Below are 13,680 nucleotides of genomic sequence, written 5' to 3' on the forward strand. Positions count from 1 at the left end.
TTATATTTAATTGTGAATTACATTTCTTTTACAAGGCGTGGAGCAATTAGGATAAGAGTTGTTTAATAAAATATGAAACTACAGCAATAATCAACAACAGCGGAGCTACGTCTTAAATGTTGCAGAAGACTTTTTCAGATGAATCCTCCTGTGGGCAAAAGAAGACCATTAATACTCTGAGCACAGGTGCCGTTTAAAATGAATGTAGACCTAAGTAGCTATAAAATTCTTACATTTAATAATAGGTAAGCAATATTTCACAAGTATTATACAGACATTCTCACATAGGTTTTCAAAGCAAGCATACCAGCCTCATTAGGTCTAAAATCTACTTAATAATGAACGCAGGTTGTATGAAACGGACACGTTCCATTTAAAAGACCAATTATTTTCAGCTGTACATAAATCTGGCCTAATAGATTGACGTTAATAAATGAGTCAATGCTCATCTGCGAGTGTTTTCTCAGCTTTAAGGCTACTTTCAGACACCAGGTTTTTGTTTCAGGCACAATCCGGCAAGTTTTGAAAAAAAACGGATCCGTTTTTTTTCTCATAGCGTTGTATTAGCGCCGGATTGCGCATGATGGCCACACATTTCATCCATTTTTTTTCCAGATCCATCGTAATAGTCGTTTCCGGCAAACTGAGAAAACGCCCAGAGGAAGGGTTTTTTTTGTCCGGCAAAAAATGCGCAGTGACGGAGCCGGCCAAAAACGTGTGAAACTGATATTTGAAACGATGAATCCCGCCTCCGGATCCAGTTTCCAAGCATTTTCAAATGAAGTCATTCTCTCCCTCTCTCTTTTTCTCTCTCTTCCAGGAAGTCATTGTAAATCCGTGTTAAAAATATAAAACCGTATCCGGCAGAAGAACAGATCCGTTGCATCAGTTTTTTCACTATTTGCAAGGGATCTGCCTGAAACAAAAAACCTGATGTGTGAAAGTAGCCTAATCGGACTGAAAAAAGCATTGCAGCATGCTGTGAGTGGATGCAAGAATCAGGTTCCACTCGCCAATGCAAGTCAATGGATGTGAGGAAAAAAAAAACAGCCGGCACATGGACCATGCGTATGCAGCCACATTTTTTTATGCTCCAATCGCAAAAGGAAACACAATATTTCATCAACCAACTACAGTAAATTCACAGCCCGAACCGTCAGAATAGATAGATATATAGAATAGATATGTAGGATAGATGTCCTGTAGATATTTAATGTCACAAGCCCCCTACACATAATAAACTAGAAACCTTTAGTGCCATTCATGTGGCACTAAAGGGTGTGTTTTTATGCTTATTTAATTTATTAAATACATTTTTTTTTAAATGAAGTTGGGTCCCCCTTATTTCTGTTAACCAGTCAAGATAAAGCAGATTATCAGGCTGGGAAGAACCCTGGTTATTGTCCCCTTCCCAGCCTAAAAATACAAACCTGCAGCCACCCCAGAATTGGCACTTCACATGAGGCCGGTTTCACACGTCAGTGATCCCGGTACGTGTGGTGACAGTTTTCTCATGTACCGGAGACACTGACTCACGTAGACACATTAAAATCAATGTGTCTCTGCAGATGTCAGCGTGTTTTCGCGGACCGTGTGGAGACATGTCAGTGTTCGTGGGATCGCACGGATTACACGGACCCATTAAAGTCCCGCCTGCTGTTAATAAAATACCCGGCTCCCTCGCTGCTTCCTCTCCGCGCCAGCTTCTCCTGTATGAGCGGTCACGGGGTGCCGCCCATTACAGTCATGAATATGTGGCTCCACCTCCCATAGGGGTGGAGCTGCATATTCATGACTAATGGGCGGCACCCCGTGACCGCTCATATAGGAGAAGGTGCGGCGCGGAGAGGACGCTTCGAGGGAGCCGGGTGAGTATTTTATTAACAGCGGGCGGGTGCACAGGGATCTTTATTTTAAACACGAAAAAAAAAAGGATTTTTCATATCTTCTCTCCTGCGAACGCTGCTTGAGAGAAGATATGAATGGTGGCTTCAGCACCAGATGCAGGGGACAGCGCTTATCTCTAGCGCTGTCTCCTGCACGCTCCGTGTGGTACCCAGTCGGCACACGGCTGCCGCACGTGTGCCACACGGATGGCCTACATGAGCACACGGACACGGATAACGCCGGTACCGGAATTATCTGGACGTGTGGGACAGGCCTTAGATGCACCAATTCTGGTGCCGGCTCTTCTCGTTTGCCATGATGTGGTGGCAATCAGGGTAACAGCTTATGGGATTGATGTTACATGTGTAATGTCCGCTGGCAGAAATTTCTGGGGTTAGTAATAGAGGCGTCTATCAGACACCCCCATTACTAACCCACTAAGTTAAAAAGAGGGGAAAAAAACCCACACATTTTATTTTAACCCCTTTTCCCCCGAAGGTGGTTTGCACATTAATGACCAGGCCAATTTTTACAATCCTGACCACTGTCACTTTGATGTAATAACTGTGGAACACTTTAACTGATTCTGAGACAGTTTTTTTAGGGACATATTGTACTTCATGACAGTAGTAAAATTTCTTCGGTATTAGGCTGTGTGCACACGTAGCAGATATTTCGCGGTTTTTCGCTACAAAACCGTGAAAAAAAACGCTCACATTAAGCATTCTATTTAATAGAATGCAATCCGCATTTTTTGTGCACATGCTGCGTTGTTTTCCTGAGCAGAATCGCATTCCAGAAAAAAACGCAGCATGTTCATTAAATTTGCGGAATCGCGGGGATTCCGCACACCTAGGAATGCATTGATCTGCTTACTTCCCGCATGGGGCTATGGCCACCATGCGGGAAGTAAGCAGATCATGTGCGGTTGGTACCCAGGGTGGAGGAGAGGAGACTTTCCTCCATGGACTGGGCACCATGTAATTGGTAAAAAAAAAAAAAAAAAGAATTAAAATAAAAAATCGTGATATACTCACCTTCGATGGCCCCCGGAGTCTTCCCGCCTCTCAGCGGTGCACGTGGCCGCTTCCGTTCCTATAGATGGTGTGTGTGAAGGACCTGCGATGACGTCGCGGTCACATGACCGCGGCGTAATCGAAGGTCCACACACAGCATCTATAGGAACGGAAGCCGCTGAGGAGATCGGCTGTCTGCAGAGGGTGAGTATAACCATTTTTTTTATTTTTTTATTATTTTTAACATTCTATCTTTTACTATTGATGCTGCATAGGCTGCATCAATAGTAAAAAGTTGGTCACAATTGTCAAGCACTATGTTTGACAAGTGTGACCAACCTGTCAATCAGTTTTCCAAGCGATGCTACAGATCGCTTGGAAAACGCTAGCATTCTGCAAGCTAATTATGCTTGCAAAACGCTATTTTTTAGCGGGAATATGCATGCCAATTCCGCATGCGATATACCCGCGGCAGGAGCTGCAGAATTGCCGCGGAAATTTCTGCGGCAATTCTGCAACGTGTGCACTTAGCCTTACTTGTGTTTATTTGTGGAAAAAAAAATGGAAATTTGGTGAAAATTTCGCAATTTTCCAACTTTGAATTTCCATGCCCCCAAAAAAACAATGTCAGAATTGGGTGTGGGGTTTTTTTTTCACGATTTCACTGCACTTGGAATTTCTTTCCTGTTTTCGAGTATACTATGTGATAAAATGAATGATGTCATTCAAAAGTACAACTCGTCCCACAAAAAAAAGCCCTCATGTCTGTGTGGACAGAAAAATAAGAGTTATGGCTCTGGGAAGAAGGGGAGGAAAAAATGGAAATGCAAAAACAAGAATTGGCTGCAGCATGAAGGTATTACATTAGAGAATTACAGTATGTAAAACATGATGCTAAACACGGATTGCATACAAATGTCACATGGATGCTAGTCCAGGAAAATCGCATTGTACTGGCATAACACTCATCCTACTTTCCTGGATCAATATCAGATCAATTTTTTTTTTTACATATGCTAGTGTGACTCCAGTCTTAGGCCACGTTCACATGTTCAGTATTTGGTCAGTATTTCCCATCAGTATTTGTAACCCAAAATAGGGAGTGGTTGGAGAATACAGAAGTGGTGACATGTTTCTATTATACTTTTCCTCTGATTGTTCCACTCCTGGTTTTGTCTTACAAATACTGAGGTAAAACACTGACCAAATACTGAACGTGGCCTTAAAGGGTTCCTACCAGTACAAAAAGAGGCTCTGTGCACACGATGCGGATTTTGATGCGGATTTTGCTGCGGGTCTGCAGCAGTTTCCCATGAGTTTACAGTACAATGTAAACCTATGGGAAACCGAAAACGCTGTGCCCATGGTGCGGAAAAAAACACGTGGAAACGCAGCAGTTTACATTCCGTAACATGTCAATTCATTGTGCGGAATCCGCAGCGGTTTTACACCTGCTCCATAATAGAAAACCGCAGTGGAATCCACACAAAAATGGCTATAAATCCGCAGGGAAAACGTGGTGTTTTTGCCCTGCGGATTTATCCACAGAGGACCATTCTACGTGTGCACATAGCCTGAGTGTTCAAACTAAGTCCCACTGCTCAGTGCTTCATTGTGAGGCAAATCATTTAAATACTCCCTTCTACCTGCTTGTTTTCCCTCCATCTCTACCTTACCCTTTTATTTGATTGACAGCTGTGGCTTCATAGACCAGAGAAGGGCAGGGACAAGTGGAAACCAAACAGGTGTCAATATTGCGCAGGCGTGTACTCCGAAGGACAGAGAATGAACTTCAATCCAATATTGCGGCCAGCATACAGCCAGCGGGTAAGGAAAGGGTGAATCAAACACCCGAAAACCCCGCCCATATGACCCAAAACTGGTCCTGCCAAATTCAGGTGACAGGTTCCCTTTAAAAGTTTGGCTACGCCATGAAGATTGGGGATAACAATATAACAGCAGTGATTAGATAGATCTTTATATAACCTATCTAATCACTGCTGTTCTATTCTGATCCCCAGTGCTTCATGGTGTAGCCGAACTTTTAAATGCACTTCCCCACCTGCTTCGTTTCCGTCTATCCCTGCTCTTATCTGGTATGAAGCCAGAGCTGTCAATCAAATATGAGGATAAAATATAAATATATTATATATACATACATACACACACACCTGATATTGCTGCCTACCAATCAACTATCCCAGATTTCACTACTCCATTCTTGAAAGTAGCTCAATATTAATGAGTAAATTACTTTGAAAAGTAGCAATTTTTTCTTGCAGCACTGCCACAAGGGGTGCAGCTAGAGCGGGACAGGAGGTGGGAGGTCACGGATCCTCTAATTCATGATGAGCTGTGGTGGTTCTTACTCCAGTCATAGACTGGAGTAAGATTTGTGGTGAGGCGCACTTGTCAAGCGCTCTTTAGTCATTAGGAGATGTGCTTCTCTTAATGACTCCTCCACACCCTCTCAACAGAAAATATCCAGTATTGATGAAAATTGGGGTGGGGATCTATATACTTTTAGAATAACATATGCAGAATACTTACATATCATGTTTGAAGACTTCCTGTGTTATCTTCTCAGGAGGAGCAGGTAAGTTGCTCACTTCTACACCAAGCGTTTTTAAAGCTGCATGGGGAAAAAAATAAAGAACATTTCACCCCACACTGGTGACTATTACTGAGGATAGCTCACTAACACGTGTTAACCATTCGCTTCCCTGAATCCTGCTCCTGACACTACGGATCGGCTCCCCACTATAATGCTCATTTCTCCCCAGTGTATGTACAGGTCCTTCTCAAAAAATTAGCATATAGTGTAAAATTTCATTATTTACCATAATGTAATGATTACAATTAAACTTTCATATATTATAGATTCATTATCCACCAACTGAAATTTGTCAGGTCTTTTATTGTTTTAATACTGATGATTTTGGCATACAACTCCTGATAACCCAAAAAACCTGTCTCAATAAATTAGCATATTTCACCCGACCAATCAAATAAAAGTGTTTTTTAATACCAAACAAAAAAACCATCAAATAATAATGTTCAGTTATGCACTCAATACTTGGTCGGGAATCCTTTGGCAGAAATGACTGCTTCAATGCGGCGTGGCATGGAGGCAATCAGCCTGTGACACTGCTGAGATGTTATAGAGGCCCAGGATGCTTCAATAGCGGCCTTAAGCTCATCCAGAGTGTTGGGTCTTGCGTCTCTCAACTTTCTCTTCACAATATCCCACAGATTCTCTATGGGGTTCAGGTCAGGAGAGTTGGCAGGCCAATTGAGCACAGTAATACCATGGTCAGTAAACCATTTACCAGTGGTTTTGGCACTGTGAGCAGGTGCCAGGTCGTGCTGAAAAATGAAATCTTCATCTCCATAAAGCATTTCAGCCGATGGAAGCATGAAGTGCTCCAAAATCTCCTGATAGCTAGCTGCATTGACCCTGCCCTTGATGAAACACAGTGGACCAACACCAGCAGCTGACATGGCACCCCACACCATCACTGACTGTGGGTACTTGACACTGGACTTCAGGCATTTCCTTCTCCCCAGTCTTCCTCCAGACTCTGGCACCTTGATTTCCGAATGACATGCAAAATTTGCTTTCATCAGAAAAAAGTACTTGGGACCACTTAGCAACAGTCCAGTGCTGCTTCTCTGTAGCCCAGGTCAGGCGCTTCTGCCGCTGTTTATGGTTCAAAAGTGGCTTTACCTGGGGAATGCGGCACCTGTAGCCCATTTCCTGCACACGCCTGTGCACGGTGGCTCTGGATGTTTCCACACCAGACTCAGTCCACTGCTTCCTCAGGTTCCGGTCACCTCTTCTCGTTGTACAGCGTTTTCTGCCACATTGTTTCCTTCCAACAGACTTACCATTGAGGTGCCTTGATACAGCACTCTGGGAACAGCCTATTTGTTGAGAAATTTCTTTCTGGGTCTTACCCTCTTGCTTGAGGGTGTCAATGATGGCCTTCTTGACATCTGTCAGGTCGCTAGTCTTACCCATGATGGGGGTTTTGAGTAATGAACCAGGCAGGGAGTTTTTAAAAGCCTCAGGTATCTTTTGCATGTGTTTAGAGTTATTTAGTTGATTCAGAAGATTAGGGTAATAGGTCATTTAGAGAACCTTTTCTTGATATGCTAATTTATTGAGACAGGTTTTTTGGGTTATCAGGAGTTGTATGCCAAAATCATCAGTATTAAAACAATAAAAGACCTGACAAATTTCAGTTGGTGGATAATGAATCTATAGTATATGAAAGTTTAATTGTAATCATTACATTATGGTAAATAATGAAATTTAACACTATATGCTAATTTTTTGAGAAGGACCTGTAATCCCTAACGCGCCATAACGCCGGGCACCAGCTACCCCGCTCTTACCCTCAGTGTACTGAGTGCCACTTATATACCCTTGGCCAGAAGGGTCCAGAATCCCAAACACGGCGTCCATATTAGACTCATCAAACAGGCACGGATAGTCCACGTCGGCCAGCCTGGCGAGCTGCAGCCTCTCTAGCTGAGTGATCAGAAATTCTCGAGGTCTTTCTGCAAAATAAAATGATTAAAAAGTGTTGTTCAATGAAACATTGGGGATGTTCCCCCCCATTCCCAGAGCGTTAGGGGTCCTATAGGATGCATGCGCCATGTAACACATCATCCACCTTACAGCACGGACCGAGTAATCTCACATCATGTTGCAGAGCGCCCCCTACTGGCCTAGTGCAGTATTTCCCTTCCATAAATGTCATATCTATGATTAGCACCGTGCACGCCAGTGTCACTGATGAGGGCAGCATTACCCGGCCGGTGGTAGAGGAGCAGACCAGTTAGGTTATTCACTAACTCCATGATCTTGTTTTCCCTGAGATAATCTTCTGCTTCCAGCGCCCGACCTGCGGCCATTCTCAGCGTCCCCCGTTGCTAAGAGACTGACACATCAACAAACACCACTCCGGAAGTGAATATCTGCTCACGTCTATCCGTTTCCGGTACGCTGAGCGCTGGTGGTGACGACTTCCGGTATTTGCAGTGTACGTGCCTGTGTGCAGAGCTCCCTATTGACCAGTAGGTGGCGTCAGAGTCATGTGTCACAAGGGCCGCGCTCTGCTCAGCTCTGTGTGTGTCAGTGGGAAAAGCACCTGGAGGTGACCTGCTCGTGCTCTCAGCACCGACCACCCAGGTGCAGGAGCTGAGCGACCTCAGGGCGGGGGTCTCAGGGCCTGAAATTGACGGTGTTAGAGGAGTAAAATAAATATATGTTGTGCATTTCCACTGTGGCCTCACTCACCAATATGTGGCGCCATAAATGAGATTCAGGGATAATTAGTCTATTCTGTATAACGCACAGTATTAATGTTTTCAAGATCTATGTCTGAGGCCGCATTCACCCGCAGTACTAGTGCAACAGCTTCGGGAAGCGCTTTTTGAGTTCCTGAAGCAGTTTTGCTAAGTTTTTGGAGTTTTTTCTTGAAGCATTGTTCCAGCTCTGGTTGGATAGTGCTTACGTTGGAGCGTTTCTGTCAAGAGCTGCTTCAAAGACGTCACGGGCCTACATGCGTCCGATGCCACTACAGACGTCACGGGCCTACATGCGTCCGATGCCGCTACAGACGTCACGGGCCTACATGCGTCCGATGCCGCTACAGACGTCACGGGCCTACATGCGTCCGATGCCGCTACAGACGTCACGGGCCTACATGCGTCCGATGCCGCTACAGACGTCACGGGCCTACATGCGTCCGATGCCACTACAGACGTCACAGGCCTACATGCGTCCGATGCTGCTACAGAAGGGCATAGAGCGGTGGGGGCATTGCCAACCATGCAGACTGGACTATGAGGTGCACAATCTAGGCTACCAACCAGGGCGAAGAGCAAAGTGGTCTATGGTCATGGTCTATGTCAGCATTAGAAAACAAGAAAGAGGGCACCAACCTATATAAGGCATCAGCCTAAGGCCAGGGCCACACTTGGGTGTGCAATGCATCAATATCCAGCACTCGGGACCCGAGTGTGCGGCTGCAGGTATTTCTATGCAGCTGAACGCTTCGGTCCGAACCGCCGGCAGCAGTGCCAGGTATTAATGTGAGTTTCTCGCATTGCACACGCAAGTGTGACACCGGCCTAAGGCATATAGACAGAAAGAAAAGCCGTGCAGGTAGGGATCACCTTACAAAACATAAATGCTTAATGACACTGATACAAGCCAAACAATGAAAACTCTTAGAAATGCCAAAATGGCACAATATTTGACCAGCCCATCCCACAATGGAGCTGAACCCTCCTAACTTAGTCACCAATACAACGACTATGTTCACTTACACGCTTCTGATTTTTTAGCAAACAAAACCTAATAAAATATTAACCAGAGTCTCATCTATAGAAAAAACAGAGAAAAAGGGGGACATATAAAATATAACTTTTATTATTAATGGTTTAAAAGGACTGTAAAAAAAAAAATCCCCTCTCAAATCAATACAAAATGTACGACAGGAAGAGAAATAGGGTATAAGTCTATTGACCAAATAGCAATAATCATCTGCCAAAAATGTACCCCTAAAGTAGCAGAAATCTGAGCATTTAGTAACTCTAGTCCTGCGTACTAAGGACAAACACCCAAATTGTGAATAAAGTGCAAAAATAGTGCGATAGTGGCATCAGCGCATGTGCGGTCCGGTCATATTATCTAGTTGATTATTTCCAGGTTATATTTGCACTTACTACTTTGCTCATGGGTACTATATATTTCGGGCCTTCTTTTGTCCTCTGTTATACCGGCGCATGCGTACTATATTGCCTGACACGCCAAAGCCGTCTTTGTGAGAGCCACAGCTGATAATCATTTCTACTGATTTTGTGTGTATATATATATTGTGACAAAGTTACTGGCAAAGTAATAGAGGGGAGATATGTAGCACTGAGATTGTTCACTTCAGTAATATAAACCTAAGAAAAATCATCTAGCCCAATGATGAGAGGGGTTGATCAGCCATGTTTAGTGCTAGGATGATTGTAGAGTGTAGAGTGGGCGAGTCTAGGGGTGCAAGCTCTGGAGATGTGCTTTTGTGTTAGGCTACTTTCACACTAGCGTTAACTGCAATACGTCGCAAATGCGTCGTTTTGACGAAAATACGCATCCAGCAAAAGTTCTTGCTGGATACGTTTTTTCCTCATAGACTAACATTAGCGACGCATTTGCGACGCATTGCCAAACGTCGCGTCCGTTTTGCGACGCTTGGGCGTGTGGTAGCGGACCGTCGGGAAAAACAAACGTTACATGTAACGTTTTTTGCTCCCGACGGTCCGCTTTTTCCGACCGCGCATGCGCGGCCGGAACTCCGCCCCCACCTCCCCGCACTTCCCCACACCTCACAATGGGGCAGCGGATGCGTGGGAAAAATGCATCCGCTGCCCCCGTTGTGCGGCGGAGACCACGCTAGCGTCGGGAACCTCGGCCCGACGCACAGTGACGGGTTGTTCCCGACGCTAGTGTGAAAGTAGCCTTAAGGAAAGCTGGACATATGGAGATTGCAGGTCTCCTGGATTTAATGGCCTTTGCTAAAGGACATGAAAGCTGGAATGTAAGCCAGGTAGGCTAACCAGCACTATTGTATGGATTTGTTACTTTATTTTCTACATTCTGCCATACAGAGGCTGTATTTACGTTTTCTGGTGATGTGGTTTATGAGGATTGCAATAAATCAGGCGGACTTTAAAGAGGTAGACACAGGAACCGTTTCTAAGAAGTCGAGTGAGTCGACCAGCCACAGTTGATGTTAGAAGAGCAAGCAAGATCCCCAGGAAGCAACTGTGACTACTGGGGACAAACTGTATGTCTTGGGTGAAGGCCGCTGTAAGAATGGAACAGCGGTCAGCAAAATGGAGGAGCCGATCAAGCATCTGGTCCAAAGCCAGCACCTGCAACATCTGCAGCAGCACCGTTAGTACCAGCAACAGCTCCAACAACACAGAAGATTGATTTACTCACAGAGGCGGTTTGTGGCATGGCAGCAGCTCTGACTTCAAGATCAGCTGATGATTTCTCTGTCAGGATGGCAGTGAGGAGAGCCTTGCAGAAAATGACCCCAGGTGATGACATAGAGGCAGGGCCGTATTTAGAGTTTCTGCTGCCCTAGGCACTTTTAGTGCTGCCTCCCCCTTTGGCGAGTATGACACTATCGGCAGTGACTTTGGCAAGAATCGCTGATGTGAAAGTCGCCTTTTGCAGCAGATCCGGCAGTTTTTCTGCATCTGCCGCGTAACGGATCACTTACAGCAACACTGCGTTCGGCCTCATTCATTCCCTATGGGATTTGCGGCACTTGCCATGATCTGGCAAATGCGGTACCATACCTCCCAACTTTTGAAGAAGGTAAGGAGATATAAAGTTTGCGGCGCACGTAGTGCGCCGCAGCAAATTTTGGTCCACGCCTCTGACCACACCCATTTCACAACTAGTCACACCCATATCCACGTCCCAACCACAGCCATTTAGCACTGCTGATCACACTGTTTCATATACAATAATTATAAACAAAAAAATATGGCCACACAGTGCTCCATACTGTATAATGGCCACACATGATGCTCAATACTGTATAACGGCCACCACACATGATGCTCCATCTATATATATAATTGTCTAAGGGTTTTTCCGTCTGTCTGTCTGTCTGTCTGTCTGTCTGTCTGTCTGTCTGTCTGTCTGTCTGTCTGTCTGTCTGTCTGTCCTGGAAATCACTCCATATAAGGTATGGTCTACAAACAGGATACCTTATATGGAGTGGTCGGCGGTTTGTAGACCATACCTTATATGGAGTGGTCGGCGGTTTGTAGACCATACCTTATATGGAGTGGTCGGCGGTTTGTAGACCATACCTTATATGGAGTGGTTGGCGGTTTGTAGACCATACCTTATATGGAGTGGTCGACGGTTTGTCGGGCGGCCTCGACCAATCAGAGATGGGCACAGCATGGCGACGATGATGTCATAATGGTTGCCATGGCGACGATGATGTCATAAAGGTTGCCTCGACCAATCAGCGACGGGCACAGTCTGCCGCGAATCACATACTACGGGGACATGCATATTCTAGAATACCCGATGCATTAGAATCGGGCCACAGTCTAGTACTGTATAATGACCACACACAGTTCTCCATACTGTATAATGGCCACCCATGATGCTCTATACTGTATAATGGCCACACATGATGCTCCATAGTGTATAATGGCCACACATGATGCTCCATAATGTATAATGGCCACACAGTGCTCCATACTGTATAATGATCCCACATGATGCTCAATACTGTATAATGGCCATTGGCCACACATGATGCTCCATACTGTATAACGGCCACATATGACGCTCCATACTGTATTATGGCCACACAGTGCTCTATACTGTATAATGGCCACACACAGTTCTCCATACTGTATAATGATCCCACATGATGCTCAATACTGTATAATGACCCCCCCTCCTGTATGCATGGCTCATCTCCCTCCCATCCCATATGCATGGCTCATATCCCCCCCCCTGTATGCATGGCTCATATTCCCCCTCCTGCATGCATGGCTCATATTCCCCCCCCCCCCTGTATGCATGGCTCATATCCCCCCCCCCTGAATGCATGGCTCATATTCCCCCCCTGTATGCATGGCTTATTCCCCCCCCTGTATGCATGACTCATATTTCCCCCCCTGTATGCATGGCTCATCTCTCCACCACCCGGCTCCCATCTTGCTTAGCACGGCTTACCGTCCTCCTTCATCCCCCCTCCCCTGTCCCCCCGTCCCTCATACACCGGGGGGCGGTCGGTCAGGAGGTGACCCAGGACTTATAAAAAAAACAAACAAAAAAAAAAAAACCTTGCTCAGGTGCCGCCCCCTGCATTGTCCCCGCCCTAGGCACGTGCCCTCAATTGCCTAGTGGCAAATACGGCCCTGCATAGAGGCCTTTTTAACCATTTTTGAAAGGGTCGCTAATAGGGAGAAACTCCAGCCAGAGCAGTGGGTGGAAGTCCTGGCACCATACTTAATGGGGGAGTTACAAAAGGCCTACTATGATTTAGCCTTATAGGACTCCAAAGGATATGAAAAATTGAAAACAGAAATTTTGGTGTGCTTGGGGGTGAGTCAGGGCATAACGGGTCCACTGCTGGGCATATCACTGTGACAAACCTCATTCCTAAATGTTTGATCTGCTGCACTTCATCCAAAAGTGATTACAACCGAAGTCCTCTACCTCAGCACAGATGGTATAGCGAGTTTTAATGGACCGGTTCGTGCATTCCCTTCTGAGCCAGATGAAGCCTTGGGTGCCCTGGATGATCCCCGAAACATTGATGAATTGGTCAGACTGGTGGAAAGGTAGCAGGAGGTTGTCAGTTCCTTGGGGAGGCAACCTACTCCATGCTGAGTGGGTGCAAGTTAACATCGGGGTAGGGTGTTCAAGGGGGCAGTGAAGGTCATGCTGAGGGACTCATCAGGGGATGTAATTTGCTGGTCATATACAGTGGGGCAAAAAAGTATTTAGTCAGTCAGCAATAGTGCAAGTTCCACCACTTAAAAAGATGAGAGGCGTCTGTAATTTACATCATAGGTAGACCTCAACTATGGGAGACAAACTGAGAAAAAAAAATCCAGAAAATCACATTGTCTGTTTTTTGATCATTTTATTTGCATTTTATGGTGGAAAATAAGTATTTGGTCAGAAACAAACAATCAAGATTTCTGGCTCTCACAGACCTGTAACTTC

At 45.3% G+C, this 13,680-nt stretch overlaps 1 protein-coding gene across 1 annotated transcript; it reads right to left on the reverse strand.

Moving 5' to 3' along the window:
• Positions 1 to 46: 46 nt before the first annotated feature.
• EFCAB10 (EF-hand calcium binding domain 10) lies at positions 47 to 7,898 on the reverse strand. Its single transcript, XM_077264760.1, has 4 exons — positions 7,721 to 7,898; positions 7,302 to 7,466; positions 5,454 to 5,535; positions 47 to 148 (listed from the first exon to the last, which is right to left on the reverse strand). The coding sequence occupies exons 1-4, from the start codon at positions 7,821 to 7,823 to the stop codon at positions 106 to 108; spliced, it is 393 nt and encodes a 130-aa protein (XP_077120875.1). The 5' UTR covers positions 7,824 to 7,898; the 3' UTR covers positions 47 to 105.
• Between the last annotated feature and the right edge of the window lie 5,782 nt (positions 7,899 to 13,680).

Source organism: Ranitomeya variabilis, chromosome 5 (genome assembly GCF_051348905.1).
Source record: "Ranitomeya variabilis isolate aRanVar5 chromosome 5, aRanVar5.hap1, whole genome shotgun sequence".
Taxonomy (NCBI): Eukaryota; Metazoa; Chordata; class Amphibia; order Anura; family Dendrobatidae; genus Ranitomeya; species Ranitomeya variabilis.

Excerpts from the sequence above, each read along its gene's own strand:
- EFCAB10 (XM_077264760.1), bottom strand. The coding sequence starts at position 7,823 with ATGGCCGCAGGTCGGGCGCTGGAAGCAGAAGATTATCTCAGGGAAAAC. Across the intron at positions 5,536-7,301 it reads TGGCACTCAGTACACTGAGG|CTTTAAAAACGCTTGGTGTA; the intron begins GTAAGAGCGGGG and ends TTCCCCATGCAG. Across the intron at positions 149-5,453 it reads GAAGTCTTCAAACATGATAT|GAGGATTCATCTGAAAAAGT; the intron begins GTAAGTATTCTG and ends TTTTGCCCACAG.